Source organism: Piliocolobus tephrosceles, chromosome 14 (assembly GCF_002776525.5).
Source record: "Piliocolobus tephrosceles isolate RC106 chromosome 14, ASM277652v3, whole genome shotgun sequence".
NCBI lineage: Eukaryota > Metazoa > Chordata > Mammalia > Primates > Cercopithecidae > Piliocolobus > Piliocolobus tephrosceles.
The window spans coordinates 29,059,575-29,072,723 of NC_045447.1; the positions used below are offsets into that span (position 1 = coordinate 29,059,575).

Genomic DNA, 13,149 nt, shown 5'->3' on the forward strand with positions numbered 1-13,149 from the left:
TCATCTCTAACCACAAAGCACAAAGTATACTCTCTAACCTGCCCTGTCTTCCCTCCAGCTTCTCCATGTCAGAGGTACACTACAATTTGTATAATGATGAGGGTTAAAGGGCTGGGTGCCTTTGTTCATCTTATTAAAAAAATGAGGAGGGAGTGCTGTGGAGGGTTGAGGGAGCCCTGAAAGAAATCTTGAAACATATATGGACATACAGAAAAGTATTTGAAGGAAAGCTCTTGAAATTTTCCAGGATGAAGGACCTGGAGAAGGAGGATAAGAAATAGAAGACAATTCAATGGAAGTTTCACTGACAAGCTGGCTGAAATCTGGAAGTATGCTTTTATTAAATTATGTATTTAATTATTGATTTCCAAACCTTATATACTGATGACAATGAGATCGGAGTATATAAAACACTTTTGCTACTCCTTCCAAGAAGCCAGTGAGACAGCTGAGTAATATGCTCTTTTTAAAAATTAGCTTATTTTATTTTATTTTAATATGCTCTTTTTATTAAAAAGAATAAGAACCAATGTTGCTAGCTTCTTCAAAGGGATACAGATGAATGACTGCACGGATACTTTGATTTTGGGCCTCCGCATTTGGTTTTCTTGGTTCTTGCTCCCTAATAATTCTTTCATCAGTAGGGAAATGCCCTGAAGGAGTACAGACATTAAGTGGAGGTTGAGAATTCCAGTCTCTAGGTTCTGAAAATACCCAGGTGCGGAGTGGAGTGTGAGGACTCTGGGGAAGGTGCCCACCTAAAAACCAAGGTGGGAGTTTTCAGCAGAGAAGCGATTGCTCTGCAGGGCCCAGAGAGACGGGTCTGAGGAGCACAGAATGTTTGGTTCTGATTCAAATTTATCCCCCTGGCCCTACACATGACCGTGTTGCCAGCTGCCTTCACCTTTGGCAGAGAGAAAGCAACGGTAAGGGCTGTAGGGAGCCTAGAGAAGAGGGAACAAGAGTAACGGACACAAGCAAGGCAGGAAGAGCAGTGTACATGAATACATTTGAGCATCAGTCCAAGAGCATACAAAACAAGACTATTCCAGGAGGATGGAAAGTTCAATCATTGATTCAGGCTTTTCCCAGCTCAGTTCCTTTCACTCGCTGTGATTATGGGAGGAGGAACAGGCTGAGAGCCCACATACAAAATATAAGCACCACATGCTCCGCTGTCATTAGTCAGGGAGATGGGAGGAGGGAGAAAGATAGGATCGGAATTCCTATCCAGATCACACCCCATTTTGGGGCTTCATTTTCTCATTTGTACAATGAAAAGTATCCAACTTTGATATTTTATGGTGCTGTGAACACCCTGCGTGGTTCACGAGTCAGTGATGTGTAAAGTACAGTAGGAAGGAAGCAGATTGTAAGTGTCATCCATGGGGGGTCAGGGTCATCTCAGTAAAAGAAACATCCAGAGCTGGCATTGTACCTGGCATGTGATAGACAAGCAATGCACAAGCTTGACTTGTTAAATGAACATACATATGGGTAGTCTTATCCCTTCGAGCTGAAATTCGAGCAAATGGTTATACATATACATATGTGTTCACATATTCTCTTTGGGCTGGAAATGTAAAAATGGCTATTGTGATGTCAATGACAATAAAAACGAGGAAATTAATTTAGATTGGGTTCTTCCTCTCATCCCAAAGTGCAATCTCTAACTTCAAAAATATAGTTAGATAGAAGAAATAAGTTATAATGTTCAATAGCAGAGTAGGGTGACTAAAGCCAACAATACTTTATCGTCTACTTCAAAATAGCTAGAAGATTTTTGAATGTTCTCAACACAAAGAAATGATAAATGTTTGAGGTGATGGATATCCTCACTACCCTTTTTTGATCATTACACATTGTATGAATGTATCAAAATACCACATGTACCCCATAAATATGTACAATTATTATGTATCAATAAAAAATTGTAACTCCCCCCCAAAAAAACAGTGATCAAAAATGTCTGTGAATCAATTGTTTTTCCAAGACACCTTAGTAGTAACAAAACTAAGTCAGCAAAGTTGTGATGTTGATAGATAATAAAGGAAAGCCAATTTCTTATGTCTGATTTTTCTTCTATTTTTGGTTAAGAAGGAAAGCTTTCAGCCTGTAAAGTGCCAGAAAGAAAGTGGCAGAAAGGGAAGTGAAGCTCAGACGAGCGGAAAATCTTAGAAAATAATAAAGCACTGCAGGGATATAAAGGCTGTCAGTACTTTGGGATCAGGGTCCCGGTTCTCTTGTTGAATGTGTCTCAAGAATCTTGAACACCAGGAAAGCTGCTGGAAGCCGACACTTAAAGGTCTGATTTTCAAAAATGAGAATGAGGGGATGCTAAACTACATAGAAGGAGCTTGACATCATGGCTAGCTACATTCTAAAGTTAATCTTCAAAGAACAGAGATGACCAAGAGCCAGCATGGGCTCATCAAGCAGAAACTATGCAGATTAATCTCATTTTCTTTTTTGTTCAAGGTCTCTGGAAAGAATAGGCAAATTGCATTGAAAAGATCCAGTGTATTTGGATCATCACAAAATCCCTTATAGTCCTGTGGACTACACAGAAACTTGTGCCTTGGGTGTTAAGACAATTAACTTGTTAGTAGTTGCATGATCATACTCCAAAGATGTCGATTTAGGGTTATCAAGGCCCAAGAGATCTCTAATGGTGTGCCACAGGGCTCTGACTTTGGTTCCAACATGCAACATTTTTAGCAGTGAGATGATAAAAAATATTAAAAGATTGTTTTTTCAGATTTGAGGGGGTAGTAAACTGAGAAGCAAAGTAAGGCTATGAGGATACCATAATCATGAGCTACAAAGACCCTAACAATAGAGAAAAGGGTTTTCTACTTTCAAAACTTGTTAAGCCCTAGATTCAAGTGAAATCTGACGCAGAAACACGATATGTAAACACGAGGATGGAGGAACTGCGCGTGTTTGAAATAGGAGGGAATGTCAGAGCCCTGTCAAATCCCATGACATCACTCCCCTCCCTGACTTCCTGCTGTGGTTCCTCAGTGCCTCCATGAAACCCCGAACATTCCTGAGAGACAACTAACAAGAAGACATTTAATAGTCATAGCAAATCTACAAAGGACAGAAAAGTGCATAGCTCATGCTTAGTTTTGTCTTTTGAGATTAAAAAACAAAAGAATTCTGTAGGTCCTTCTATGTATGAGCAGGTGTAGTAGTATATGTATAACTAGGGGAAACAGACTGAACATTTCAGCTGAAAGGATTCAGAAACAACAATGCTATGGATAAAGGGAGCAAGGCTGACGTGGCACACATGAAATGACTTTGAGGCCTTTCAGAACTGAAGCTGAAAGGCCGTGTTGCCAGCAAAGTCAGCTACACGGTCTGCAGCGTGATGCTCTATTTTGGGGGTGAGGAGCCTAGCTCAGGAGGCATTGGGTAGTTCTGAGCATGATACATCAAGTAGACTAGCAACCAAGTGAAGAGCGTTCAGATGGGAGGGACGGGGATGCTGGAGAGTGTCTAAAGGCAATCTCATCATCTCAATACCAGCTGGAGAGACTGGGGCTGTGAGCATGAAGGGGATTTAGAGTCAGGATCTGGGAAAAACATGAAATAACAGTGATTTCTAACACTTGAAGGGAAACTAGAACTTAGATGTGTTCTGAAAGGCTCCAGGGGGCAGGATAAGGAAAAGTGGGTGGAAGATGAAGGCAGACAAATGATAGCTCCATCAGAGGAAGAATTTCCCAATAGTCAGAACCAACTAGAGATGGAATGGGTAACTTGGAGGAAGATTAAGCTTGGATTACAGAGGTGTGTGACTGGGGTTTGAGGACCTCTTCACAGGGCTGCTATGTCAAGGATTCAATGTTTGGATAAAGGATTGGAATAGATGTCTCCTGATTCTGAAAAGTTATGATTCTAAATAAATTCCCATTTATACAGAGTCCCAAACCTTCCAAACTCCAAACAACCAGGATATTTGTTATACTACTTAGTAACGACAAGTGACATTTGTCAAAATGTCCCTGAACTTATATAAATTTCCAAAAGGACATTCCTAAAGCAAGATGGACTATATCTAGGAGAATTCTAGTGAGTACCCTTGGTTGGTAAGCCACACATGCTCTGCGTAGTCACTGTTAACCACAATTGATCATGAATCTGAACATCCCATTCCCTAAACAGCCTGGACAAAGGAGTTCATCGTAACAAATACAATTCCTTCCATAGCTCCACTTATATGTAATCCCACAGCAGATGCATTTATGCAAATTAACTCTTAACTTATCAACAGAAACATATGTAAACTTACTTTTAAAAAGATTCTGATCACATTATACTTTTACAAATGCACTGGCTTTTAAAATCATTACGTTTTGCAGGATCTTCAAAGATAAAGGGAGCTGGGTTGTGGAAATAATGTGCATTCCTACTTACACAGCACTACAATCACATTCTTGTGTTACTCTTGAACTTTAAACTCTTTGACTACCCACACTGCTCAAATTCTTTTTCTCTCTCTTAAAATTATTTCTCATACACTGTCCCTACCCTCCCATGAGCTGATCCATATGTTGGATCATATCCCGTGTCCTTTGAAGTGCAGGAATTTGTGCAGAGGACCTGAAAAGTTGTTTACCCACAGCTATCAGGAATCATCAACACCCAAGTCTCTAATAACCAGAGGGAATGTGTGTGACTCTTAAACACATTTTACCTAAGTTGACCTCAGAAGTGCACCCTGGAGTACTTCAAGAGTTCAATGTTAAAGTGACTGCCAGTGAGTCCTTTGAAGCATAACTGCAGGCTGCAGTTTCCTGTTTATCCATCCTGTCACTGTCCAGGAAGACGTGGAACTGGCTCTGGATTGACCAGATACCACTGACGGTCCCATCCATCTCTAGGACTCTGTGAGTCTATACAATTCAGAGGGGAGGGACTTAGTAATCTGCTAAATTGTTTACCAAGATGCCCAACAGATATTTCAATTAGCCAGTGGACATGACAACTACGTTAATTCTTACTTGACTTTTATTTTATTTTTGTACTAACATAAGGAGGGATTCTTTGCTTCATAAAATATTCAGGTTGGCCTATATAAAATATTTCCTCTGGCTTAAACATCCATGATTGTTTTAGCTTATAACTGTCATTATGTGATTTATTTTAAACGTACACTTACCTAGAATATGCAAAGCAGAATCTGATACTCATATTTGAATTCACTTATGTTGTAACTAACCATGCAAGCTTGGGCAATTCATTTTTCCATTTAACCCCCAGCCCTCAGCACATTTCTGTGTAGATCATAAGGGCTGGTGTAGAGATTTATTGTTTGCATCCTTCCAGTTCTGATTTCTGAGGCACGTCTGCATTAAGCAGAGCAAAGCATGGTTCTCCCTATACTCAACACTCAGAAGCTGGGAGGAAATATAATTTACTCATAAATGTATTATTTGTAAAATTTCCAATTGTGAGAAACATTAGCAAGAAACATGTGTTCTTTAAATTGCTTCTTTTCCTCCCAAATACACCACAGTGGCTAAGAAATAACTCCAGAAATGGGAAGACTTAGGAATATATGTATTCATAATATACAAATAGCTAAACTGCCAAAGGATTCTGTAAAGATACCATAGGCTTTGAAACTATTTCCCACCCAGCTTCCATCATGGATGGCTCTCTCAATTTGTATAACTCCAATGAGGAAAATGAAAATCCCTGGAGGCAGAATACAGATTAACTTTGAGAATAAACACAGATATAAGGACCACAAACACCAAAGAAAGACTCCCCTGAAGTCGGAGGTGAAATGCCATATGATTTTCTCAGAACTCCTTCCCATTTGGTACGCAGTTACCCATCTGGGGCCGGTGCCTGCCTTGTGTGGCCACTGTGAAGGCTGCGTCTGAGGCTGGGCTGAGGCTGTTCCCCTACGTAAGGATAGCAGGGCACTAATCTTATTAATAAAGCTCAGTGAAATGCAAGCCCCTTGGACCATCCTAGCGTCCAAAGGTCCCCAGGACTTACCAGCCGCTCTGCTGGTCCCGTCCTGCCCAGGTAATGGTTCTGCAGTTCGTGAGCAGAGGATTGGCAGGTCGGGAAGCTGGGAGGAAATGTAATTTACTGCATCTGGTAGCAGAGAACAGGGAATACAATTAGTCACAGTGTTGGGAGGCCCAGTGGGTTCACTGCCGAGACAGCAGCTTGTCTGCCCTACATAATGGACTGCTGAGGCGGCCACTGAACAGGAGGATCAGGGTAAACAAAGACTAGCATTTGCCCAGTGACTAGTATTCAGCAGAGTAGCTGAGGCAGGAGGGATCCTGGCCAGAGAGTTCAAGCCCCAGGATGGCTCTATGTTTCAGAAGAGTCATCAGAAATCTCTAGATTCTAGGAGGACAATGAGTTCAGGGACAGGGGGAAGATTCAGAGATGGGCTTGTGGGAGCCATTATCAACTTGGTGGGATTGACCAAATAGAAAACATCAAACTAGAAATGTACATTAAACAGTACTGAAAAACAGATCCACTCTCTGAACCGGAAATAAAGCTTTCTGTGTCTGATTGTTATGGGGCTCATTCCCTGAACTGGCAATATAGCTTTATGAGCCTGATTCACTCAAAAGACCAACTTTATATGCATTACAACAAATAAACAGACTTCAGAATTGATCTCGTGTTTTCAATACTGCAGGCTGATGTTTCAGATATAAAGTCCTGAGATTCTAAATGACAACACCCCTTGAGCCCACCATTAGCCCAGTTGCAGGGAATGTTGCTGTGCAAAAGAAGGAGCCCATCAGCTTTGCTTGGGCAAATACCTCGACAAGCCTCTTTAGGGAGGTGAGACCTGGGGAGCATGGACATTAGCAAGCATGCCAAGGTATCAGAGGAAAGGAGGAAACCCCTGAGGTGAGACAAGACGAATCTGGGTACACCCCAGAGAGAAGTGGGAAAGTGAAAGCAGGAAGATTCCAGAAAGCTGGGCTCCATGAGGTGTGATTCCTTCCTTGCATCACGACCATATCACAAAATCCTGGAACGTCCATCAGTCATCGATGGTTACATCTAACCGCTCACTGTATGTCTCTACTGAATATCCCACAATCACCTCAAACTCAACATGCGCAAAATGGACCTTGTATCTCTGCTCAACTGCTGCTTCTCCTGTCCTCTATCTTGGCTCATGAGCACCACAGTTCACCTGGGATCCTCAGCAGCACCCTTCACTCTTCCCTCTCCTGGTATCCAATCTGCTCCATAGGCTCTGCCTCCTCTGCATTTCTCACCACTGTCCCCTCCTCTGCATTCCCACTCATACTGTTTCCGTTCTAGCAGCTTTCTTTTTCATTTCTTGCTGAAGAGGATTGCAAACAGACACTGGACTAGGCTTAGTTCAGTTCTAGACCAACCAGACCTTTTGCTGACTTGCAAGTGAGTCTGAACAGACCAGAATGTATTGACATCAGACCATTATGTTCATAGGCAAAGGTAGAGTATATCTAAGAAAACAGATTTTTCGCTGGGCACGGTGGCTCATGCCTGTAATCTCATCACTTTGGAAGGCCACGGCGGGTGGCCATCCTGGCCAACACAGCAAAACCCTGTATCTACTAAAAATACAAAAATTAGCTGGGCACGGTGGCACATGCCTGTAGTCCCAGCTACTAGAGGGGCTGAGGCAGGAGGATCACTTGAACCCAGGAGGCGGAGGTTGCAGTGAGCCAAGATTGTGCCACTGCACTCCAGCCTGGGCAACAGAGTAAGACTCCATCTCAAAAAAAAAAAAAAAAAAAAAAAATTTTCCTTATTAGCCATTTGGGGAGAAGGAATGAGAAAGGAAGATTAGGACGGCAGGACTTAGGGTGGAATGAGGCTTAAGTTGCTTTCCATCTCAGATGCCTTGTATGTGTTGGAGCTTGGATCCTGGATAAGGCAGACATGGTTGAAGGCCCCCCCTCACTGCAAGGCTGGGAGATGGCTGGAAAGCAGCCTGCAGGGACCCCCCCGAAGATGGTTTTGGATTTGAGTCAGGGGCTGTGAGTGTAGTCACATGTCTGAAGTTGCGCATTATTCTCCATGTTGAACTGCACCTCCATGATTCTCTTTTTTTTTTTTTTTTTTTTGAGACGGAGTCTCACTGTCACCCAGGCTAGAGTGCAGTGGCGCTATCTCAGCTCACTACAAGCTCCGCCTCCCTGGTTCATGCCATTCTCCTGCCTCAGCCTCCCGAGTAGCTGGGACTACAGGCACCTGCCACAACGCCCAGCTAAGTTTTTGTATTTTTAGTAGAGACAGGGTTTCACTGTGTTAGCCAGGATGGTCTCGATCTCCTGACCTTGTGATCTGCCTGCCTCAGCCTCCTAAAGTCCTGGGATTACAGGTGTGAGCCACCTCCATGATTCTTAAACTTAGGTCACAGTCTTCTCTTTCCTTTAACTCCCACTGTGGGAGGCTGTGGGAAGGGTCTGTGCCCCAAACCAGCACAAGGCAGACCTAGAAAGAGCAGCAGCTTGAGGTCAGTGGTCCTGAGGGGGTAGGGGCAGGTGGGTGACAATTGTCCATGGGAAGACCAAAGCAGTAATCTAGGACTACAGGGAGAGTTTAGGAAAGAAGGGATGACCAGAGCAGATCTGTAGAACTTCCAAGATTCACTGATAATTTCCAGCAGTCTGTGGAATGGGATCTTGGTGAATTTGACTTTCTGCATTCAAATAAGATGGAGGCTGGAGCCCAAGTGAGATCTCATGGACTGGTCACGTGTGTGTCTGCATACTCAATGTTTTAGCAGGGAAAAAAAAAAAAACTACTTACAGACAAGGAATTTTCCATCTGAAAGAACATGTGATTCCCAGGACTTATGTCTCAGCCTCCTCCAGGAGACAGCTCCCTGCCAGATGGGAGTGGATGATGGAGTTACTTTTGCCAGATGTTTACTGGCTACAATCTTGAAGGCTACAGCACTTGGAGAGTTGGGCTACATGGCTTCTGTTAAGAGATAAGGGAATGGGCTGGGCACAGTAGCTCACACCTGTAATCCCAGCACTTTGGGAGGCCGAGGCAGGCAGACCACTTGAGGTCAGGAGTTTGAGACCAGCACAGCCAACATGGCGAAACCCTGCCTTTGCTGAAATGCAAAAATTAGTTGGGCCTGGTGGTGCGTGCCTATGGTCCCAGCCACTTGGGAGGCTGAGACAGAATCACTTGAACCCTGGAGGTGGAGGTTGCAGTGAGCTGAGATCACGCCACTGCACTCCAGCCTGGGTGACAGAGTAAGATACTGACTCAAAAAAAAAAGAGAGAGAGAGACAAGGGAGTGGAGAATGGGGCATCAGAAAGAGGACAGAGCAGCCCCCTCAACATATCATTAAGTACTAAACCCTAAGGTTATATAGACAGAAGTGTCTGATAGACCAGCACAAAGAGTAACAAACAGGCCTACCAAAACTTCAATGGGAAAAACTTCTTCAGGTGGCCTCAATCAATAAGCTGCCCTCTTCCTGCCACAGTCAGAATAGTCGACCACTATTCTCTCCGCTGCCAAAGAAGGTGGGAAGCAGTCACTATAGAGTAGAAATTAAAGATGAGTGCTGCTTCTTAGCTCTAATCCTGCTGAAATATTTACAGTAGCTATGAATCGAAACAGCTAAAGCCAGAGAAACAAGATTGATGAAAACTCTTCTTAAAACATAACTTAGGCTGGACACTGTGGCTCACGCCTATAATCCCAGCTACTTGCAGGGCTGAGGCAGCAGAATGGCTTGAACCTGGGAGGCGGAACTTGCAGTGAGCTGAGATTGCGCCACTGCACTCCAGCCTGGGTGACAGGAGTGAAACTCCATCTCAAAACAAACAAACAATCACATAATTTATAGGCAACTGAAGATTGAGGTTTGCAAATAACCGGTATGAAGGTTTTGATGTGGGAAAGGCTCTAAGCTACCACAGACTGGTATGGGATCGGAAACTAAGAAGATCAATATCATACACCAAGGACTGAGATAGGCCCAGGACAGATATTTTCCTTTGCCTGTTCTGGCCAAGAGTTTTGCATCACCTCAGTGGGTAAAGAGAAGAATTAGCACCAAAGATATACTATATTCAATTTATAGTTGTACAAGACATTATGCCTAAGACAGTGAAAACAACCCACCCAATAGATGAGGGTTCTGCTATATAACAACAATGTGTATTAGCAGGGGAAGAGAGGGAGTGTCAGAATGTATATGACCAGGAGATTCTACTCACGAGTAGAATAAATCGCTCTTGCCAGGCGCGGTGGCTCAAACCTGTAATCCCATCACTTTGGGAGGCCAAGACGGGTGGATCACGAGGTCAGGATATCGAGACCATCCTGGCTAACCTGGTGAAACCCCATCTCTACTAAAAAATACAAAAAACTAGCCAGGCGAGGTGGCAGGTGCCTGTAGTCCCAGCTACTCGGGAGGCTGAGGCAGGAGAATGGCGTAAACCCGGGAGGCGGAGCTTGCAGTGAGCCGAGATCCGGCCACTGCACTCTAGCCTGGGCGACAGAGCGAGACTCTGTCTCAAAAAAAAAAAAAAAAAAAAAGAATAAATTGCTCTTGATTGCCCAGGCTATCATGTAATCAAAAGCCACTGGTGATCCAGCAGTACGGTATCTCTATTTCCTCTGTCATGCATAGAGGGACACACTTAGGGTACCTGAGATGGGGTCATTACACACACAAACACCAGCAAGTATCTCACAGCACCTCGTAAATTGGGATGCTTTTGCTGCTTATCTGCAGTGTCTGTATAGTTATATAATCCTAACTGGATCTGGATTCTGTAATCTGCATGCATCAGAAATTAACAGTGTTTCTTAAGTCATCATTGTTCTATAATAATATCTTGTTTTTTTTTTGTAGCAACTTGGTTGATTCTAAGAGGGTCTTGGCAACTTGGGGCCTTGGAATTGAAGAATGAGAAGATAAAGAGACATCCCAAAGTTCCTCAACTGGAATGTGCTTCACCACAGTGTGGCTCTATATACATCAATCACAGTCTGGGATATATGTGTTCCCACCTTCAAACTTCTTTCTTTGCTAATAGATGTGGTATGATAAAGAGGTCACCTAGGCTTGGTGATAACCACAGATGGCAGGAATTATAATCCAGGGTGACAGGTAAAACCATGGAAACTCTTCCCTGGGCCATTTCCTAAGAAATGAGATCCCTAAGACTTTTGCATCCTCTTAAGCCTGAGCTTACCCATCCTGGAGGATGGAATCTGCGGGTAACTTTCTCTGCAGGCTCTTTTCAGTTATGACTAGGCTTCTTACCACTTCTATGAACGGCTTAGGTGGATGAGTGAAAATAATGGGAAGCAATGCAGAAGAAAATGAAAGAAGTTTGAGATAAAAATGAGAGAGGTGGTGAGAGTTTATGATGCGGCTGCATTTTTGCTTCTTAACAAGTCATAGAGTATGACAGGTCTCCACGCCCTACACAGACTTCTCAGGAACATGACATACAGGCTCTTTCCCTTTCCTAGTTATCAGAGAGACATCTAGGGAAATTCCTGATTTGAGAAGGGAAGGGAAAAAAGAAGTGAAAGTGTAAAAGGCCAACGTGCATTCTTTGGGTAGGTGTTCATGGGTTAGTGTCCCACACCGCATCCCAGCCTGACATGCACTGTGTTATTGCTAATTGTGTGGCATGTCTCAGGTCTTCCTAGACTCAGGGAAGCCTGCCATCCTCCCCACGCTGTACCCACAATTCCCCATGGTCACTTCCTCAATCTGTGCCCTGCCCCGAAAGCCCAGAACAAGTGCCCTGACTTGGTCACACCATAGAGACTTCCTAGAACTATGGTAGGTTCGCTTTTCCTGGAGTCCTTGCTGGCTTGGACATGACTTGGCCCTGCCTACTTGCACTCAGTGCATGAAGTTTAATTTAGTACCTTCCTAAAGATCACCTGGGGAGACAAAATTCAGGTCTCCTGCTAGGGGAAAAAAAATTAAAAATCACAGTTTTGTTTTTTTTTTTTTTTTTTTTTTTTTTGCCAAAGTCAGAACTATCCTTCATGCAAATACTTCTGACTAATCCAGAAAAACTTTTTTTTTTTTTTTTGGAGATGGAATCTCACTCTGTTGCCCAGGCTGGAGTGTAGTGGCACGATCTCCACTCACTGCAAGCTCTGCCTCCTGGGTTCACGCCATTCTCCTGCCTCAGCCTCCCAAGTAGCTGGGACTACAGGCGCCCGCCACCACGCCCAGCTAATTTTTTGTATTTTTAGTAGGGAAGGGGTTTCACCGTGTCAGCCAGGATGGTCTCGATCTCCTGACCTCGTGATCCGCCCGCCTCGGCCTCCCAAAGTGCTAGGATTACAGGCATGAGTCACTGCGCCCAGCCTGAAAAACACATTTTTTAACTTTTCCCCAAATATTTCCAAATGACACTGGGAAAACACTGACGCCAATTCTTATCCTGGCTCCTGATCATCTTCCTAGTCTAGAGGCTGATCTTTCTTGTTTGTTTTTAATACAAGACATTGCTATCACCCAGGCTGGAGTGCACTGGTGTGACCATAGCTCACTGCAGCCTTGAACTTCTGGGCTCAAGGGATCCTCCCACATCAGCCTCCCAAAGTGCTGGGATTACAGACCTGAGCTACCACACCCAGCCCTAGAGTGTGACTTTCTCACAGCCAGGTGAGCACATAATATCTGGTCTTTCCAACAAGTCCCTGCATTGTAAAGCAGATCTAGCTGAGGGCCAAATGAAAGCAGGAATCATGGGTTTGCAGTTGAGGATAGGGAGCAAGGTGAAGGGTGAGAAATACACAATCTCAAGTTCATCCCCATGGTCCAGGTAAGGAGAGGAGAGGACAGAGGAAAGGTAGGGAAAGGAGAGAAGGCAAAAGACCTGCTCTTGCCACCAGGAAGCCAGGACCCTGCTCCTACCTTCCTATGCTCTGAACCAACGATCCCACAGAGGGAGGGAAGTTTTGCCCAGCCCTGTTTCTATGGAAGAAACTACAGTTGTCTGATCAGAGAGAGAGAGAGAGAAAGCAAAGAAAATCCAGAGACTGTAGAAAGGTTTCCCAAATACCAAATGTTTCTCCAAAATTTCCTAAACTTCTCACGTGTGTTTCAACCTGAGGACCTAACCACTAGGACAAATGGGCTCATCCCT

The 13,149-nt window shown here is 43.9% G+C and overlaps 1 protein-coding gene across 2 annotated transcripts in view; it reads right to left on the bottom strand.

Annotated features, from left to right (window-relative positions):
* PALM2AKAP2 (PALM2 and AKAP2 fusion) overlaps positions 1-13,149 on the bottom strand; it is a 315,772-nt gene that overhangs the window by 13,683 nt on the left and 288,940 nt on the right. The window contains exon 6 of one of the 2 annotated variants that reach the window (XM_023202125.3): positions 6,019-6,120. The exons of the other annotated variant lie outside the window; for it this stretch is intronic. Within the exon in view, the coding sequence (XP_023057893.1) occupies positions 6,019-6,120 (102 nt within the window). The remainder of the gene's footprint in view (positions 1-6,018; positions 6,121-13,149) is intronic. 2 annotated transcript variants of the gene reach the window in all.